Here is a 21164-nt window from a genome sequence, read left to right as displayed (position 1 = left end):
AAATGGTATCATTTTTGACGTGTTTCTATTTATGAAAGGAAAACGCTGTCAAACATACTTTGCTCTATTTAGATAGATTTATCGACCGCCCTTGGTGGAAATCAAACATTTGTGATCCATTGCAAGAAGTCTGTGGAGGACTTTGGGCTCGGTCTTTGCAGACTTGTTTTTAATCCATTCACATTTGGTGGTTTTGGAGGATGAATGGTCTGTGTAAGATCATCTCACATGACCGGGCTGACTATTGCCAGGCCTGTTCAATCAAGAAAACACTTGAATAGAAGCTTTCTGACAAAGTGAAGCTTACCAAAACACCCCTAAAGTCAACAGATCATGACACCATCTAAAGAAAATTCAAGAACAGACGCAAAACAAAGTCGTTGACCTGGATCTGGAAAGGGTTACTGAGTAACTACTAAGGTTTAGAATTCAGCAACCCACCATGAGCTGTTATCCTTAAATGGAGAAAACATGGATCCGTGGTGAACCTTCCCAGGCCAGCCGATCAAGATTACCCTCAGGAACAAAGCAGCGAATCATTTATAAGGTCACAAAAGAATCCACAACAACAAATGAAGAACTGCAGGCCTCCCTTGTCCTGATTTGGGTTAGTGTTTCTGACTCCACTATAAAAAGAAACCCAACAAAGACTTCAATTATTTTTTTGTTTTTATCACAAAAACCTTAATGTTTGACAAGAAGTACAGAAAGGATCTCTTAGACACACATTTGTGCTTGCACATATATTGTTATGCTACGTACGCACCAAGAATGTGCTGAACTTGGGTTCTTGAATGCGCTTTAAAGACCAACTCCAATTAAAATGGTCTTTTTTATGTTCTTAAAGGGGCCCTACCATGATTTTCTTAAGCCTTTCATAGTGAACTATATCCATATATGTGATCATATATTGCATTTGGACCACTAAAAAACAAATAATTTATGAAATCTTAGTTATATTTCGTGAGTTTTTTCCTACCCGGAAGTAAAACGGCTCGATTCCTGAAGCTCCGCCTGTCGCTGCGTGCTGCTGCTGTCCCCGTCATGGCGTCATCCAAGACAAAATCTGTGTGTCTGTATCTCTCCCACGTTTATGAATATTTCTTAATTCAAACCGGATGCTTGAAAAAGCTCAGACCTCCTGAAATGGCCATTCCAAAGTCTCTCTTCTCCTCATTTATTTTCCTCATCTGAGCTGGCGTTCTGGTTCAAAACTGTACGGCTGGAGTGATCCAATATTTCTCTCCATTATTTTTGAACCGCTAATGCTAGCTTGGGGCTATAACCTTTAGCGTGAGCGCGCAAACGGATCACACAGCGACAAAATGTTGCATAATTTCATCCGGCCACAAACGGCAATAATATTTTCTCTTTCGTGATCACTTTTCAAACGGTATGCACTTCCATAAATTAAAAAGGACGCTACCCGTTTGTCGGAGTCCCTGATTGGTCAAAGTTCAACTGGTTTAGCTTTCAGTGGTCGCATGTTTTGTTCATACAGTGCAAAAATTGACCTAAAACTTGCGTGAATGCAAAAGTTTTGAACACAGAAGCCCAAAATGCACATAGACCACGTTTACCTAGACTTTCATTGGAAATAGTCACTTGAAAGTGTGAACGTAGCATTAAATTTGACGTAAAAGTAGAACAGTGTTGCAAGAATGGAACATAATGTCACCAGTCAAACATGGTTGTGCTAGTGGGATGCTCTGGAGTAGCTCTGCAGCTTTAGGACATAAACAGCTTTCCATAATGGACATTATGGATGTGACTACAAACTCAGTTCTCCAGAAAGAATAAGATGCCTAATAGCCAATCAGTCCAGCGGTGAATGGATAAAACACGTTCTGAAATGACTTGGCAAAAAATTTTAATTCCATTGAGGTTCTTCAGCTTGACCTTAAGGAGACCGTTTATGCTTGAATACTCTCCAGCGTGGCAGAGTTGAAGTAATTAAACAAAGAAGAAAAATTCCTCTCGTCACGAGAGGGTCTCATTGCACTTGCACGCATGCTGAAGAAATTATTATGCAAGGTAATAAATAACTTTGCCAAAATAATAATTGTTGCTGGCTGAATGAAAAAAAAAATCCCCATGAACAGAGTGGCATAAGTAAACAACTCGTCTTTTTTTTCAAGGGTCCCTTCAATAAAACTCAAGGAAATGACGATTCTACAGCCCTTCGCTCATGTCCTCAGTCTGAGATAAGAAAGCCCATTTCCAACAAAGCCATCAGATGACCTTGTTTTTGTGGTCGCCACAGTCCCATGCTTCAAAGTCTTGATTCAGATCGTCTTCTCTCCAGGATTCAAAGCTTCAGGGGGCACACATGCAGCTTCCTCAAACACTGACGGAAATCCAAAAACAAAGAGCTCACTACTCTGTGTGTCTCCAGCGGCCATTAGTCACGTCTAACTGGCAGAGGGTTACTTTATCTGGCTGGGACTGGAGACTTCACACGTTGCCTGCTGTGTAGGAAAGAAGAAGCGCACTAATGGAGAGAAGACTCGAGGCTTTCATTTGCTGAAAGTCACGTAGATTATTACATTATTCATGAACCTTTCTAGAAACTAACTGAGCATTTTACTTGATTTATTAGATTGTTTTGCTGACGATTCACTGCTATGGTCCTGAACTAAATGCCCCCACACCTATTAGATAGATTGCACCAATGTTTTAATACAGTGGTTTCTGGAGGATAATTCCCACAGTGCTTTGCTAATCAGTTGGCTCACTATTACCTGAAAAATGCCTCAAAATTGGCAATTTATGAATTTTGACATCTCTTGACTTTTCTTGATACACTAAACTGATAGTCTCTGTCAACACTTGGTGTAATAAAGCAAAAATTACATTAAAAATATACCCAAGGCACCCAAATGTGTAAACATCATTTCTAACCAGCAGCATAATATATGACCTCTTGCCTCAAAACCTTAGGAGATGAGAAAAAAGGCAAAAAGGACCGTTTGGGAAATCATAAATGGAACTCTTCTGATGTTGCTTCAGACACACTTTTGGGTGATGACGCAACTGACAGAAAAAGTGGCCGAAGCACTGATTGTGATTGATTACCTCTTAGATTTCAAGCCCATGCAACTTGATTTTTATGCTGCTTTGACACAAACTGAAACTAATGGTCAACTGGCCTGTAGAAAATCACAGCCAACGAGTTATGATATACGTTAGAAAATGGTCTGCAGTGAAGTAAAGCACAGCCACACCACAGCGAATGGGCTAAAATATTTAAAACTATCTGGAAATCCTTCAGGCCACCACTGACGTTTAAACTGCCTTCATTAAACAATGGGAAAGAAAAGCGTATGCTTACATGTAGGTTCAACATGAGAGGTTCTCTTAAAAAGACGCTAAGCAGAGCCAAGGCTGTCTTGCCAGCTTTTCACTGAAGCAATCTAATTATAGCGACTGGCAAACTATCTTAAATGATGCAATGGCTGCTAACTACAAAAGTCCCCCAGCGTGTTTTTGTGTGCTTGACTCGACAGACCCCTCCTGATAGCCGAGGATTGTGTGGGACAGAAACAGCAGCTGCCCATAAGCATTAATTGGCCGTCCTCTTGGATTAGCCGAGACAAAATGCAAGTGTGGAGGGCTGCACACTTACTATGTGGCCTCCTCTGGAGCACAGTGGACCCTTCTGCTTCTCAGTAGGCATGAAGCACAGCTGTTCAACACCACTTGACTTTTCAAACAACAATGTTCTCAGATGGCTGTGGCCCCTTTTGTTCCTGTTATCTGAAACATATGGTAGTTTTTTTTTGCTCTTGTTTGCAATGTCTTGCATCCCTGTGATGTGTTGGTTTAAATTCTGCTCCCTTGTTCTCCTCCCTTCTGTCAAAAACCTGATGAGATGCTGTTGAGGGCTATGTTTGTTGATACCTTTGTGGTTGTCATGGTGATTTGATTTGAGGCTACACTCATCAGATTCTCGGCTCCAATTTTGCACTCTGAGCTCAGTCCAGTAAGCTCTGTATTCACTATTTTGTCATCTGGCATATGTGCCTGCACATTCTAATTTGCTCTTTTTTTTGCAGGGAAAATAGATATCAGCTTCTCTTTCTCTGTTTCCTCCTCAACTTGGAACACATGCACCATGTATCAATTGTGTTGTGTCTCCCACTCAGGACAGCTGCACTGGCTAGCTATCCCTGAGATCTCGCCTATGCCCAAATGTGTTCTCCATGCACACACACATACACCCTAAAGCCATAAGTCACGCTCCTTATACCACCTCCCACCTCTGAAATACTCACACATGTAGCCATGTCATCGCTGCTCTTGGTCTGCTGTCTCCACCCCAGTGTGCCCGAGCCACCATTCACTGTTTCCATGCATTCCCTCTCTTCTCTGCCTCGCTGAGAGTCCACCCCCTCCAACCCTCTGTCACTACAGCTGTGTATCAGCTGTCAGCTTGTCCCACTGCAGCCACAGATGAAGCCCAAACACAAGGGGTCTTCAGGGACTTTGGCCCAGCCTCCCCGTCTCTTCCAACTATTCCTCCCACTTCCCCTTCGCTTAAGGTTTCTGTCTTTAATTTCTTTTACAACTAGAAAAACTCCTCAACCACAAGTTGAAATTTGTATACACGAGGGATGAAGCTATTATACCGAGTCAATAATGTTTCAGATCTAGAACTGAAACACAGTTGTTCTTTTCAAGTAACAAAATGCCATTTTATGTTTATTAACTTTTTTCCCCTCTAAATTGGGAGTTACATGGTTGATAACACAAGTAGGCCATTTATAGTGAGGTAGTTCTCATTATTTATTCTTTAAAGCTCTTGCCCAGCACTTCTTTTAGTATTCACAGTGTCTACTAACTTAATTGAAGTCGATTTCATGTCTCAGTTTAAATGTAGTTTACAAAGAGCAACACTTTCTGTGGTACTAAAAAATATTACCAGAATTTCATCATGAAACCAAAAAAGGAAGACAGAAAGTCTTTAAAAAACAAAATGACTCTATTCAGTGCAGCAAGTTCAACCCCAAAGGTTATGAATCTCCATGGTATGACTGGTTTTTGAAAGTGTATAGAAAATGAATCATTCAGCAGCACTGCGACCTCCATATTTGAAAAGGATAAATCTTGAATAAGTTAATCACAAATTACATTTGCGTCTGCCCCTGACAGGTTACCTGTCTGAGCCCAGTGATGGGCTCTTACCACCTCTGACCCTTCAGTAAGTTGTGGCTGTCTCCGCGGTGCCCACATGTGCTCTGGGTGCTGTCTGTCAATTCTGCTGTTCTGGTAGGGGTTACTTGTTGGGATGAAATTTGGTATGTTTGGTTGATTTAGCTCATGTCTGCTAATGGGAGTGGCCCCCTCCTGGATTCTTTCTCTACAGCCAACTTGGCGAGGTCTATAGCCCCATGCTTTAGGCAGTAGGCCTGTTACCCAACTCCCCTCCTGTATTGTTTGATACTTAATGGGGATATTTGGGAAGAGGGTCCACCTGAGACACACCTTGAAGGTTTGTTGTGGAACTTTTCCTCTAGGTTTTTGTATAGTTTTGTACCTGTCCCCTCTTGGTTTTAATTGCAAACTAGACACGTGGGGTCTTTTGGTGAGAGAGCTTTTGGAGACCACAGCTAACAAGGAGGTACCAACTCTGATCCCCCACCCACCAAATTTTCTTTACACCCACTTGCATACTTTATTCCAACACATCCATTGGATCTCTGGTCATGTCATGAAACGTGGACATTAAGACTAAACTGGAGGTGTTTGTGTCCAAGGCTGGTTCTGGTCTGTGTACTATGACACTACAGTTTCTATTATCACCTTGACAACTGGAACCTAGTCAGATCTGAATTACCATTTTCCATAACTTTTTTTCCCGGCACACTCCTCCTGTATTGGGTTTTGGGTGGTCTTTGCCTTTGCTCTGTGCTGCCCTCACCCCAGGAGTGGACGATGATGACCTAGCTGGAGTTATTGTATTTTGGTCTATTTCTCCATACGCATGGGGATCTTGGGTTCTCATAGCCACTGTTGTATCACTGTCTTCTGTAGGCTCTGTCTGAGGACTTTCTTTTTAAGTTCCAAAACTTCTTTGTATGTTTTGGCACACTCACCTGAGCATGAGTACATGCCCATTCATGCACTAACTCAGTCATTTGGATTTGTTAAGATGTAACAGTATATATGTTTGATATGCGTTTGTGTACAAGTATGTACATATGTGAATGTGAGGTAGCCTGTTTGTGCAGTTAATAGTTACATTTGTGCTACTGTTCATTTGGGTGTGTTTGCTTTTTGACAAAATTGGCTTTTGTAAATATGTATATATGTTAGCAGAATTGACAAACTTCAAGCAACTTTTATGGTCACATTTTTGCACTCATCTGTCTTTCAGATTTGAGCTCTGCCTCACTTGCTGTTTTTCAGATTGTCTGGTTTTAGGTCAACCCTGTAGAAATCAGAGAGTCATGTGACCACATCCAACATCCTTACTGTTTACAGTCAGTGTCTCAAGCTAAGACTTATAAATCAGCTTGTCTCTTTTAGCATAATTTAAGCCTCAAAAGGTCAAATAAACAAACAGGCACAATATACAGTACATGGCAATTAATTAGGTCTTGAGTATTTGCATAATTACCATTTGTGTTTGCATTAAAAGTTTAGTTGGAGGTCAAAATGTTATTAAGTAGTCAACTAGTATTAAAGGATTTAAAATGGCAACTTATGGATAATTAGGAATTTGCCTAAAAGTCTTTCATTTATCTACTGCCTGTCTGAGTGAAATCCTCCTCTAATTGGTTAGAATGGTGCCACGTGAGCTCCTGCTCATTAGTACTGCTTCCATTAACCTTTTTATGTGGCAATAAAATGTGCATTTGAATTTGTAATAGGAGAGGGCAGCACATGCATTGGAAACGATACCACACCACTGATCAAAGACAGAACCAAGATTGAACTCGCTCTGGCAAATTCACAAAATACTCTCTGCAAAAACCTCCCTCAAACATTTTACCATGCAGCCAATGCGTCTTCTTTAAAGTTCTTTTTACGGCTAGTGATCATTACTTTGTTTTTTTTTGTGTTGTCAATAAAGGAAAAGAAAGTTAAAGCAAACAAACGAGGCGTTTCAGGTCATTCAAGAGCATCACATTCCTTGGGAGACAATCATTTGTTTTGGTGTGTGGGCTTGAAATGAGCAAAAACGTACAAAAAAGGCACATTCTCTGTACCTCAAAACAAGCTAACATCTGTCCTGTCAATCAGTTGCTTCTGTGGCTTTGTTTTTGTTGCTCATCTGCTTGTTATCCTCTTTATTTTTCACCATCAAGCATCTTTTAAATGGTTGTTCCAAATATGTCCTCGCCTATGAGCGGGGAAAAAAAAGGCTTTAAATTATTTGCAGAAATGATTGTCATTTCAAATAAAATTCCCTAGGAATAAATTCAGCAGCTAATTATATCTTTCCTGATTCCCAGACGGTAACAACCCTTTCAGAAAGCAGTAAAGTATTATTGTATCACTGCAATGTGGTGCCGAGGAAAAAAACAAATTAGTCTGTGAAAGTGGTCTTTGTTATTTGGTGTTGTGCTTGTTCCGGAGGGGTTTACCAACCTGCCGTTAAAACTGAATGTGACACATGCACCGTGATTTGGAATAGGAGAGAGTTGGGTTATTAATGGCAGCGCTATGGGTTCAGAAGCCCGAGGCTGAGGCTGCACGTGCGTGTGGACGTGAAAGTGAATCGACTTGGGATTTTCTGGGAGTTGGTGCCATTTAAGCAGCTGGATGGAGCTGTAACTGCATTTTTTTTTCTTTTCTGACAGGTATGCCTGTGGCCATTAGTGTATCTCCAGACAGGTAACCACCAGGTGTGTTGCTGCTGTCATGGGCTCAACATCCACTTGGTTGTTTCCTGTCACTGTGGTCACAGCGCTGGCTGTACTCGTCTCGACAGAAGAGCATGAATGGCACTTTAACCCAGGTAAGAGGACACTGACTTTAACCACTTCACTCCATCATTTTTCTCACCTGTTTGTGGGCAGCACACTTCTAGGTGTCTTTTTTATGTCTCCTACAAACTGAAACACAATTTCCTTTTGAACCTTTAAGCCTCCTCCTCCTCCCTGTCCTCATTTCAGCGAGTGCAGTAAACACCTCTCTCAGCGGCCTGACATTCTCCTCACATTCACTGATCAGTGAGCCTCATTCTCCTTCCACTATCAACAGGCTATCCTGTGTCCTTTTGCTGTCTGGCAGCCAGTTGTGTGTAATAGGAGAGTAAGATAGGCACCCCCCCTCCTCACCGGCTCGTCAAAACTGCTATCACACTTCGTGAAAGTGTCAGTCAAAATGTTGGGGAATGTTGCTCATAAAGAGACGGTGAATATGAGCCAACCAGGTGAAACTAGAGAGACTGTTTGCACAAAAGCAGCTTTTAATCTGAAGGAGGCAGCTAGAGAAATGCTGCAATAATATAATAACTTTGAACAGATATTGATTAATTATTAAGAAGAATTACTTGTTTCATTTAATTCATTATACTAGAAAGGACCTCACGTTGAGCCAATTAATTAGAATTAAACACATTTAAGCCCATTTTCAAATCTACATTTAAATTTCCAGAAATAACTGAAACACTGTCCTTTGGTTGTTGTTGAATCCTGCCAACACCCAGACCCCCAATCCTCTCAGATCCCACGTCTCCTCTACTGCGCTCACCTTGACAACGGCATGCATCCGTTCCTAAAGCCAGTGATTTCAATCACCAGTGTGTCTCGGGAGACAATAGAATAATAAGTCATGTTTTCCTGTATTTTCACTTCTTGAAGTTAGATTCCCCCAAATCATGCCATTTTGCTGTAAACATGACTCACTCGCAGGCTCCAGATAAAACATGATGATACGTATAAACCACTACAACCACCAAAGTATTTTCAACTAAAACGAGCTGGTGAAAACCAGTGATGTTCTACCTTTTTAAACATTTTATCAAACCTATTCGTTCTATCTGTATGTGCTTTACTCTAAGGAACAAAGTGCTTTAACGGATACCAACTTTCAAAAACGGAGACAAACAAAAAGCAAAATAAAACTGTTTTTTATCTGTTATTTGTTGTGGGATAAGATCACAACTAGGTGATTTAAATCAAACATTGAATGGTATCCACTGACTTTGTGGAAATTTAAAAGTACCTTTACATATAACCAGATTATTTTGAATAATCTGATCATGTGGGTCCAGCATGCAGAAAATCAGGGATCGATTCCAAGTGTTTACAACCCCAATTTAACATTAGTAGTGCAACAAAAATGCAGAGCAGTTTTGGAGCAATCAGCCATAGAGTTTGAACCAGATGCCAGCTCAGATGAGGGAAGCAAAGACGTACATGGATCTAATTGTCTACAGGTGGATGCGTCAGAATGGAGCAGAGCAGGGAGATTGAGGCCCACATACTGAAGCTTCTACGTCACTTTTTACCAGCAGAATTTTGTATCTGCATCTGATTAACAATAATTTGATTAATAAATACTCAAAAAGGCAATTTTAGGCTTAAGTTTCTTTATATATATTCTTTGTCAGAAGATTGCCACAAAATTATGTTTAAAAACAAAAAATCCCAATTTTCATTGGAATGGGTCTTTAAAGTAATGTATTTCAACATTAGTATTGTCTCTATCCTGAAAGGTGATATGATATTGACATAAGATTAGTAAAAAATAAACATCAATTCTGCAAATGACAAAAACTTCATTGTAAAAACACACTTGTGCTCCCATGAAAACCTTCATTTCTTAGATCATTCTGAAATGCATGCAAACATGTGCTCAACTCCATTTTATTTTGATCTACAAGCTTTGTTTAACTCTATTCTGCTGTGTGATCTACTGTATCTCTGCAGATAGAACATTTAAGATTATAGGTGGATCTAATCTATTAAATCTGAATATTCTTCTAATATTACTTTATTTTACTAGATTTTTTTATTTTCTTTCACACTTAGCTGCCATTGTAAGATGTATAATTAGATAGTCTTTTTATTAATAGTGGATAATTTGCCAAAAAGTTACTTTAAGAACATTCAAAATATGCCTACTTTTCAGATTTTGCCTTGAAATAACAGCTTTTTCCAAAACAGCCAATTGTACAGAATGTTTGAAGGGTTTACATTTGCGATAGAGCTAAAAAATAACTCTATGAAGTAAATACTTTACTATTGCTTACATATATTTAGTTTTTAAATCAGAACAAGTAGCAACTATTTTTTTAAAATTAAGATGTGAAAATGTGTACAGTTGCTAGAGAAAGTATTTTGAACCCTTAGTACCTCCATTTCTGTACAAAATGGACACATGATGTGTTTTTTAAATCTCAGTCTAAATCACAACAATGCAGAAAAACATTGGCTGCTTAAATCACACCAATGTATGTTTTTATATTTTTATTAAACATAAATGTTTGTCCAGTATATGCATAAAACATTCACATATCTCCGGCATCTGTATAAACAAATTTTAGAGAATGTAAATTTAATAAGGAGAAATGTTTCAATTAAATTAGTTTCAGGTTGTGGTAAGATTAAAATGCAAAACTTTTAGGAATTGTGTCTGCTCTACATTAATATTTTTATGCTTTTTACGTTTTTTAAGCCCTAAATAAACCCTTAACTGTCTCGTATATTGTCTGAAAAGTTCAAACTCTCTATAATTCATGCTCAGAAGTACTTTACCACGTCAAATCTTGTAAGTAAAAATCTAACTTTTAGCATTAACATAAATCAGCATTTCAAAAATACCATTTGAAAAAAAAAATGGTAATCTGAGCTGTTTTGTTCATAGCTGGATGGTCAGCAGCACAGCGGTTTGCTTCCTTTTGCAGTTCGAATGTCCTCCCCTTCCTCCATGTTTTCCCATGGTCCTCTGGTTTCCTCTCAGCTCAATAAAGTGTTGGTCAACTGAGGATTACAAATGGAGTGTGAGACAGTTGTTTTTGTGGAGCTATGATGGAGTCTCCAGGTTGAAGCCTGTTTTCATCCATCCGTTGCTCGACATGGTTGCAGGGATCCACCCTGTCAGGGTCACTAAGATGTCTTCGGCCACGAAACATCTGATTTTTGAATGTCAGCTGTAAGTTTCTTGTTCATCAATGAACTAAAACGAAACAGCGTTTTTGTGAAGTAAACGGCAAAAAAGGAAGCAAATTAGCTTTTGAAAAGCTTTTGCAATAGTTTGAAGAATTTAATGTATTAAAAACATTTTGCAAGGAATTAATGTGGAATTTAGTATAATAGTTTTTTTTTTAATTCTACATACCTTAAAAATGTGGGTACCGATGGAAGGATTGAGCTCAAACACTAAAACCCTCTTCAGGGGGAATCGAGGATGGAGGCGGCCCACTGTGAGCTGTTTGCTGCAGCTTATAACCCTGATGGTGTAATGATACGAGCACCTGACCTCCGAGTGAAGATGAGCTGTGTGTGCGCTTCACCCACTGGGCTTTTTAGTTTTTGTCATGAGCCCAACATTCTTGTGCAGTGACTCAATGACAGAATGGGGAGTTCGGCGCCTCTTCCACCCCCACCGCTTCCTGTCACACTCAGCCAGCGCGCCGTATCCTTCTGAGTGCCCCTTTTCCTCTTTATCATTGCACCCCCCCCCTCACATCCTCCCCCCGTGGGTGACTCCAGAGCAGATAGCAGAGTGTTTGGGTAATCCCTGCCTGGGACCATGCTGTCTGGATTGTTTGATATTCTTGCCGCTGGAGTAAAGTCGGCACAAATACCTGAGTGTTGTGTTGCCCCCGCTTCCCTTTGTTACCTTGTTTTTTTTCCTGCATTTCTCAAAGTGTTTGTAAAAGGGAAATGTGTGGAATATGTGAGGTGGAGGATGTCGGACAAAAGGATGCAAAAAAGTGTTAAATGCTACGCTCACACCAGCCAAACGTTCAAGCCACCAGTTCCAATGAAGTCTATAGAAACGCATGTAAAAGCACATTTTCAAATTTGTTTTCAGGCTCTACATACAAAACCCATGGCCAATGAACGCGCTTTGAAAGTTACCAGGTTTAACTTTGACCGATCAGGAATTTTTCTTTGGTAGTGACGTTTGGATGATGTTCCCATCAATTCCCAGAAGTGCCAACTGTTTAAAAATTGATCACGCAGGAGAAATGAATAATTACTGTTTGTGCCCAGCAAGAATTACAGTAATACAACACCGAATCTTTTGTATATCAGAACAGAGCTGTTAAAGAAAAAGTCTGGAGCGAGATTGACGAGATTTGCGCCACTTTAACATTTCACACCAAGACTCTTCTAACCGTAGGTGTTGGACATGCGCTAGTATTGAGTATCGACGGTCCACTGAAAACACTATGGGCTAAATGCAAGTTCAAGAATGCTCATTTAGCCCATTCTTGAATGTCAATACTCTGTATGACCATAGCATTTCATACAAGACATGTTGCAGTGTTTTACCCTAATGTAAATTTAACAAACATTCTTCTTTTACATAAGTTCTACTTTTGAACTGCCTCGCAATGACAGTTATGCTATGGAAATGTTGAAACAAATGAAAAACTCTTGAGTTATCTAAATCTTTTAAGCTATACACTCACCACCCTCTGCAACATATCGTAAAGAAAAAGTCTGAGGTAAAATTCTTGAGATTTGGACCCACCTGTTGCTAAATGCGAGATCCTTAACATGCCTGGTGTGAACGTAGCTTTGTGGATTTTTTACAATGATAAATTGTAGTTTTATTTTATAGATTTACTATTTGACGACTCTAATGTAAATATAAAGGAATGGATTGGTCAGAGCACACATCAAAATTTGAGATGTGTCCAGTGAGTTTAGGCCACTTTCCTCAACACTACCAGGTTATTTTCTTTTGCTCAGACTCTGAGGGTCTTGGTTTAAGGTTTGCTCATGGTGATATGGGGCAGCAGAGGTTGTTTTATTGGCCCACTGTCAAAACACCTGGAAGTGATTATTAGCCCAGGTTCTTTTTTAAGACACCATGAAGAGAAAAAAGAAAAACCCAGAATAAAGAGAACATAAAACAGAGAAAGTGAGAAATAGGTGAATCATTGGTGTGTTGACAGCTTGTAAAAATATTATTTGATGTAGAGCCATGTTTCACTTCTTGATTCTTTGCCAGAAAACTCAGCAAATTAGAAAATATTGAACTACTCAAAAAACAAAAAGAATTTAAATCAAAAAGGTAAATAACTCAGAAAGCAACCCCATATGTTTCCGTTCATTCACTGTTTGTGCTACAAACCAAAAAGCCCAGAAGTTTTCCCAGAGATGACATAACAGTATTATGCTCCATGACCAATGGCAGCTTCTGACACTCCAGGGGAGACGAGAGTTCCTCTTGGACATGTGTAAAGGAGAATTTTGCTCATAGCTTTATCTTCTCCCTGTCATCTTTTTTCCCTTCGATTCTTCCCGGACAGCTCAGTGTCGTTACGCCCTGGGGATGGAGGATGGCACCATTCCAGACTCTGACATCAGTGCCTCCAGCGCCTGGTCAGACTCCACTGAGGCCAAGCATGGAAGGTGAGAAGAGTGTGTGTTGCAGAAAAACTGTCTTTTATTGAATAACTTCAGTTTCTGTCTTATTGAGTTTAACAGACACATGATGATCCACAGGCTGTTACAATCACTTTAGATTTTTAGCAAATTAAAATTCTATCAAACTGTTTTGACAACTGCAATGTGGTTTAATTTGTGCTGACTTCTCTTTGGACGTGTCTTCTAGCAATAAGTTCTCAGTCGTCTTTCTGCCGTTTCCAGACGTCTCTGACTCGATCTTGTGAGATAATGCTTTGCAGAGAGGAGACAAAAGATGTTCTCTGTGATGGATGACAGAACCTTTGGATGCATTATTCCATTTTCATACTACATTAAACTGACAAGAACCCATCAGCTGTTTGAAAGGCATGAAAGTGTTTTTCACATTTTAGGATTTGCTGAAAATCATTACTGCTGATGTGAAGTGCTTATCTTTTCTTTTTTTTTGATGAATGGATTCAAACTGGCCAAATTATAAGTATGGTGCTTTTAAAAATGGGTCTGCATTTTGAAAAAGATCCCTGAACAACAAAATAATTATTACCATCAGCACCGACTGATACTTAAAAGAGAGCATTACCACCTTGTTATTATCCTCTTCATCTGGAGCAGTGCCCAGATGTGACTTTTTTGAAGTAAATCCTATTCCGTAGTGTGGTAAATGTCACAAATTGGTATTTGAATGGAACTCTTGAGCGAAATATTTTTTTCATTGAAACTTAGTGACTCATATATATTTTTTATACTTCATAAAGTACATAAAAGAGAGACTGTTAAACTTTAATTTCCCTCCTGCACCATTGTCAGAACAATCTATTATTTATTTTTTTACTGTTCTGTGAATATATGACAGAGATAAAAGATGCAGAAGCTGCAAAGCTTGAAAAGCATAATCTAACTACTAGTAAAATCCAGGTGACAAATGACGAAAAGGAAGCCATTTACACTAAATGGCAAAAGGACTGGTACAATGGTGAAGTCGCAACTGCCTTTATGGGTAGATACGGGGTTTCAACATGCGAAAAAATTTGTTAAATTTGGCATCTGCATCGCACAAAATAGCAAGGTTGTAGACCGTTGAGCGAAATTTTTAATGAACATTTTGTTACAAGCATGCTACAGTAATGCAACATGCAAGGGTGAAGTCGATGAGATGCAGGCGTGTCGTACAGGTTATTTTTTTATGGATCCTCCGTAAGTCCCTTAAACTGCGCAAGGAGCCTGTAAATGTGTTCCGACAGTTTCACCCGTACATCACAAGTACTTAGATTAGCATTATGAATACCCCACAATACACTTACTACACACGACAAATGTACGTTCCAGTTTTGAACAAACCTTAAGGAATTTGAAAGAATTTTTAAGATGCGTCTTGAATCGGGAGTTCCTCTCCACAACTTTCCAGCCCCAAACCTGCTGCACACGAATGAGTCAACCCTGTATGGGTGCATGTGACTCTACTTTAAGCCTCTGTCACAACTGCCCTTACAGATTAAATCAAGCAAAAAAATGGGCAATACGGTACAGGGTACGCAGGTGGCGTGTTTCTATGGGCTTGTTGTGAGTGACAGGTCATAGTGAACACTTGTACAATATGTACCTGTAAGTTAGGGGGAGGTAGGTGAGAGGTAGGCACATCCTACAGATTTTTTTTTTAACAAACCCCCAAATCCTGCGTAAGTAGCCTGTTAGTGCTGTTCAAGTGATAAGTACATAATCCTTGCATTCCCCTTGAGCACAACCTTACAGTTAATGAGGAAATTAGCCAATCAGGGTGTAGTTTGTATGGACATCCCACGGGGGTCCTATGGGCACATTGGTACCACCAACACTCCACATGCATGCAGCATTTGTGAATGGAGCTAGTATGCACACCTCACTAATGACCAGAGTGTGGCATAAGGACACCAACAAAATCACCACTCATACATCACAAGTGCATGCAACTTATAATAAACTTACAAAGACTTCTCAATACATTTACCACACACACGACATTCTAAGTTCCATTTTCTTGACGTCTCTAAACCTCTTCAGACCAAAGTTCTTGTTTGAGATGCATTTTTTAAATGTATTTTCCTTATTTGGGTTTGATAGCAGAAATAACTGTTGTGATAATGAATCCTATAAATGTGATGCCCAAGCATGTGGACGCCAGGTCTAAAGAGGTTAAGGTGGTCCCAGGAGTCTTCTCTACTCTCACCTTAAGATGGATTAACTCCATGGGATCGGACAACCCAAAAACCTGCAGTACCCAGACGGGTCAATCCCACATACGGGTACATGTGACTAAGGCTTCAAGCTACTAACATAAATCAGGAGCTAGTTAGAGGTCGTTTTATTTTTTTGGCTCCAAATTCAATAATATTTCCATGACCTACTCAAAATGATCATAAACACTTGTGTTTCCTTGGTGGTGAAGGAAAAAATTCAGAATTTCCATGCTGGACACTTTGGCAGACAGTTTTCTTTAGGCATCGATGCTACTAAAGCCAAAGTGGATGCTGATTTTTATTTTTTATTTTTTTGGACGTAAACTTATTCTGAAACTACTTCCCTTCCAATTCCACGATTGATGCTCAGCTACTTTTTATTAGGGGGTTACCTTTTGCTTATGTTTTCTCATTCCTGCTTTCTTTGCTGCTGTAAGAATTCATAAAGAATTAAGCTATGTTTAGATAATACCAATGCTTTTTCAAGTCATGAAATGCAAGATTATGACATCTCGTTTATGTTTTTTAAATTGCCACTTGCAACAACTTTCTTTTTTTTCTCCCAATGGGTGATCATTTGTCTTCATAATGGCCATCTAGTAACCATAATACCACCTTCTCTGCCTGGCAGTGAACTTCTATCACAAAAGCCAAGTTTGAGCAGAAGCACGCCGCCGCCACGTGCTTGAGCGTCTCCAGGATCAAGAGTGTGTGTTTGTGTTCATTTGTCCCTGTCAGTCTGTTGGGCCGGCTCTTCCAGGCCTGTGTCAAAACATGTGGAAGTGATTATTAGCCCGGGCTCTTTTTAAGACACTATGGGGAGAAAAAGGAAAAACTGAGAATAAAGAGGACATGAAGGAAAAAAAGAAGAGAGTGAGAAATAGGTGGATCATTGGTGTGTTGACAGCTAAGGAGAAATGGGTTTGAGAACTGTTTGATGGAGAGGTATTTTTCACTTTATGACTTATTACTCTGTGCCAGAAAACTCAGCAAATTGGAAAAGATGGAGTGAATTTAAAGTAGGAAGAATGTGGAAACAAATGAAGACTTGGCTCCTTTTTACTGCATGTAAGAACAAGAAAAAGACAAGGGAGCAGAATAAGATCAGAACTTGGCAGAGAAATCCCCTGTTATGTTTATCTTGTAGACCGGTGCCATATTCCTTCTCCATCCATCACAGAACTCTTGATAGAGGTCTAATAGGCTGATGTCACCTCGTGTCTCCCAGCTGTGTGATCTCACCCAGCAAGAGCAGAGTGTGCTGATTAGCATCCGAGCTCCACCGCCACCCTGACCAAGTGGATGTAATGATTTGTTTTTGGCGGTTGGACTTTGAAAGACTGAGGTTGTGGCCTGGCTAAGCTCCTTGTGCTAAAAGATGCTCTCTGTTAAGACTGTGGTGCTGATGTGGTCGTAGTGTGTTGTTAGTATGAGCTGCTCTTACCGTGTGGGTAGAAAAAGACCTCCATGAGTGACGATGTGTGTAGTAGGGATTGAAAGATTTAGTGGAGACTTTCTTTCTCTGTTTTGCATTTTGAGTTTTTTCTTGTCATTGGCCTTCAGACTATCCCAGGTCTGCTTGATAACATCACTCTACAGATATTTAAATCTACTGTTTGGAATCAATACTCTTGGTGGAGGGAAGTTTGTATTGAATTCTTGGTGGTATCTTGCTAAATGCACTGATGTGTTTTGGGTTTGTTTGTAAATGTTGTACTGGGGTTTAAAGTGAGCTTCTCACTTATGCTTCTGTTTATAAAATAAAACAAATATTGTGATGTTTGTTCTCTTATTAATAATTGAAAACGTTTCTGGGTCTCAGGTTGAGCACCGGAGAGGGGGATGGAGCCTGGTGTCCAGCAGGACCGGTCTTTCCAAGTGGATCAGAATATCTTCAGGTCAGTTATCCGGCTTGATATGAACTCCAGTTCCCGTTAATGCTCAGCACAGCTGCTGCATCTGTTTGAGTATTCAGGAAAAAAAATGGATCTGCTTTCAGTCAGAATTCAATTTGGAAATCATCATAGACTATCAAGTTAAATTTAATTAAATGGCATGAAAATGTTCAAACTACTCTTTTGTGATTATGCTGCTTCATCGTAAATCTCGAGCGTCGAGCTCCAGATGTAAGGAGTCGGTGTCCTTCTTGTTGGCAAAGCACATCTGATCATCAGCGAGTGGGGCAGGGACAGCGGACACAGCTGGAGGACACCGGCCACTGAGGAACTGAACTCTCCTGCTCCAAATGCAGCTCAACTGGTGCTTTAGAACTGGCAGGAAAATGGGAATACGTTTTACATGCTTCTCTAAGGAAATATACAAAAGAAATGGGGAAATATAATTCTGGGATATATGTTGAAGTATAACTTTTATATTTAAGTCTTACTTTTATAGGGAAAAAGTGCCTTTCAGAGCTAAAAATATAGGAACTTTGTACATTTTTAAAGTTTCACTTAGATCTATTGTAAAAGCATTCCCAGTGGACTTTTAATTATGATTGTCATTTTTAGGCAAAATCAAAAAAATCTATCATTTTCTAGGACATACTTTCTGCAGAGCGGCAGTAGCTCATAAGGAATGTGCTTCTAAGTTGTGGGCGGGAGTGTAAGTAAGTAAAGTTTATTTATATAGCACTTTTCCCAGACAGCATTGCAAAGTGCTTTACAGGATAAGAATAAAAAGACATAAAAAATATATAAAAGAAACAACACTTGCCATTGTAGGTTCAATGTCACGGGTACAAGCTTTTTAGTCTGCTCCTGATTCAATTTGAATAAAAGAATATGTGCTATTTTAATCTCATTTTTCTTTTATATATGTCCATCACCAGCAAAATGCTACAAGAATATCTTAAAAACACCAAAAACACAATTTTCATTGAAGTGGGTCTTTAAGATTTTCATTAGAAACTAAATGAATAGATTTAACAGACAAGTTTGGAAAGTCCTTATTGATTGGCCAAGAAATCAGTTTAGCCACTGCAACTTAAATCTGTGATCATTACTGGTTATCAATCAGCAAAAGTAACTAATCGTAGCTAATCACTAAAACTATGGAGCTTCACATGTGGAACTAAAAACCACAAGCTCAAGTTTAATACTTTAATGACCCGTCAGTCAGCCTGAGGAGAGGGACGTATCAAAAGATCTGGATATAAGCAGAAAAGGACAGCTGTTTTTAAATGAGTTTAAATTTAAAATACAGATGGACTTCGATTTAGTGGTGAGAAAATGAAGTTATAATGTCCAGGGATTACACTGAAATCCTTTTGATTTAATCACCTTAATTGGCTATTATTATGAAAACAATCTGACCCTATTAGAATAATCCGAATTATCCGTCCATCTTCTATTTCCTTTTAGTCCCGTTCAGGATCAGCTACTTCCAGCTACTTAAGGCGAAGGCGGGGTACACCCGGGACAGTGTGCTGGTCCCATCGCACCGACACACACACTCACATTCACTCTTAGGGGACGATTCAGAATCACCAGTCAACCAGTGAAGCATGTTCTTGGACTGTGGGACGGGGGGGATCTCACACAGAGAAGACCCAAATGGGATTTGAACCCAGGCCTCCTCGTTGAGGATTAGGCAGCCAAATGAAAATAATCATAACTATCTGCAATGTTAGGAATGACATTAAAGCAATCAGAATTAAGTGTTTGGTTGTTGTGTTTTGCATCACTTCAAAAACTTATTAAAGTAAATAGACTCTTGTGTCAAGAAAACATTTTTTATTTTGTGTCTTGCTAGATAAATAATCTTATCAAGGTTTTACAATAGCAAAATAATCTTTTTTTATGAAAATATCAATTAAATAGTTTTAAGAAAACATGTTTTAGTGACTAAAATTTTGTTCTTAAAATAAGAATTCCTGGCAAGACAATTTTTTGCTCCCCAATTTGTTTTGTAAAAGAAAAATGTGAAATTTATATCTATTTCTAGGGAGGCTATTTTTACAGTGTAGAAATGCTTGATTTTGAGCTGGCTCCTTTTCTAAAATAAAACAATTTAGGTTAAGATGAAATTATAAGAACTGTTAATAATTTCTGCTTTGCACGTTGTGACGAGAACATATCCTCCACAGATCGATTTGCACAAACTCCACTTCCTCGCTCTGGTTGGCACTCAAGGTCGCCATGCCGACGGGCACGGCCAGGAGTTTACCCGCAGCTATCGGCTCCGCTACTCCAGAGATGGAGTGAAATGGATTACCTGGAAAGACCGCTGGGGGCAAGAGGTCAGCCTGACTTTTGTTACATCACTGCAACAAAAAAACAGTTTGATTCTCCTACACAAATGTATTTATTAAATACAGTTTTTCAATCTAAAATGTCTATTTGATTTTGATCATCCAAACTTGATTTACTGTCTGTTTAGTTTAGAGCCACAGCTGTCCTGTGAACGATGCAAACAAAGCCTTAACTCGTGCAGATACAGCTATCTCCTATTGCATTTGGAACATGTCCAGTATTTTCTTTTGCGATAAGTTCTGCTCCGTGTTTTGGAGCTCCTGACAAGACACTGTGGGAATTTAGACCTCCAGCATTTACTTCTTAAAAACAAAGTGATACTTCTTGTTCCACCTTTTGAGTCTTTTTTTTTGTGGATGGAATAAAAATATTCAGAATTAATGAGAGCCAATTTAGGTTAGGGCTTGTTCAGAGAAACTGCCTGGGGCTTGCACAGGAATCAGTATAAATTAGACCCTTTGCATTTTAAAAAGTTCAAGTTTTTACATTTGATCAACTCCTAATTGAGAAAATAAGAAAGACGCATGCTACAAGTTATAAGACACATTCACTAAACCTTATGGTCCGTTTATAATTTGAATAACTTGCGATAAAGAAGGTTTATCATGATGAAAAATTTGGTTTAGCAAGAGCAAAAGAAGAATCAGAGTAAGAATTATTATTCTGACCAATGGAATGACTGAGTAATAGTGGATTATTTCTCAATAGAAGTCTGGAACTTTGGCTTTGTGAGACCAGCGGGAAGTTCCTATTTGGAATACGAGGGAGTGAGGATAATTAGTCCAGTTCTCTATATACTGTCTATGGTAACGATGTATGAACATGAGTGTTTTGAACGTGAAAGCCCGAAATCACGCATAAACATGCATTTCTTGAACGCGCGTCTTTGATCCCGGTGTGAATGTAGAATCACAGGTGTAGGAAAAAAATCAATTCTGTGATATATCGCAATATTTATTTGGCAATACATGTATTGATTTAAAATGCCAGCATGGCAAAATTTATTTATTCATTATTAGTTTTTTTTTTCTTAAACTGAAATTTATCTTACTGTGGAAATCAATGTTGACCATTCGATTAAAGAACATATATTTATATTTATTACAATGGATTAATATTCAGCTAGAGTTTTTTTTAAG

The 21164-nt window shown here is 39.2% G+C and overlaps 1 protein-coding gene across 4 annotated transcripts in view; it reads left to right on the top strand.

Moving 5' to 3' along the window:
* The window catches only part of ddr1 (discoidin domain receptor tyrosine kinase 1), a 52818-nt gene that overhangs the window by 10362 nt on the left and 21292 nt on the right, over positions 1 to 21164 (top strand). For all 4 annotated transcript variants that reach the window (XM_036216080.1, XM_036216079.1, XM_024267761.2 and 1 more), the window contains exons 2-5: positions 7806 to 7963; positions 13442 to 13544; positions 17595 to 17670; positions 19860 to 20012. In XM_036216080.1, coding sequence (XP_036071973.1) covers positions 7867 to 7963; positions 13442 to 13544; positions 17595 to 17670; positions 19860 to 20012 — 429 coding nt within the window. In that variant the 5' untranslated portion in view covers positions 7806 to 7866. The remainder of the gene's footprint in view (positions 1 to 7805; positions 7964 to 13441; positions 13545 to 17594; positions 17671 to 19859; positions 20013 to 21164) is intronic.

This window comes from Oryzias melastigma, linkage group LG16 (genome assembly GCF_002922805.2).
Source record: "Oryzias melastigma strain HK-1 linkage group LG16, ASM292280v2, whole genome shotgun sequence".
NCBI lineage: Eukaryota > Metazoa > Chordata > Actinopteri > Beloniformes > Adrianichthyidae > Oryzias > Oryzias melastigma.
The sequence above is the reverse complement of the archived record's forward strand: the minus strand, read 5'-3'. Positions and strand labels throughout refer to the sequence as shown.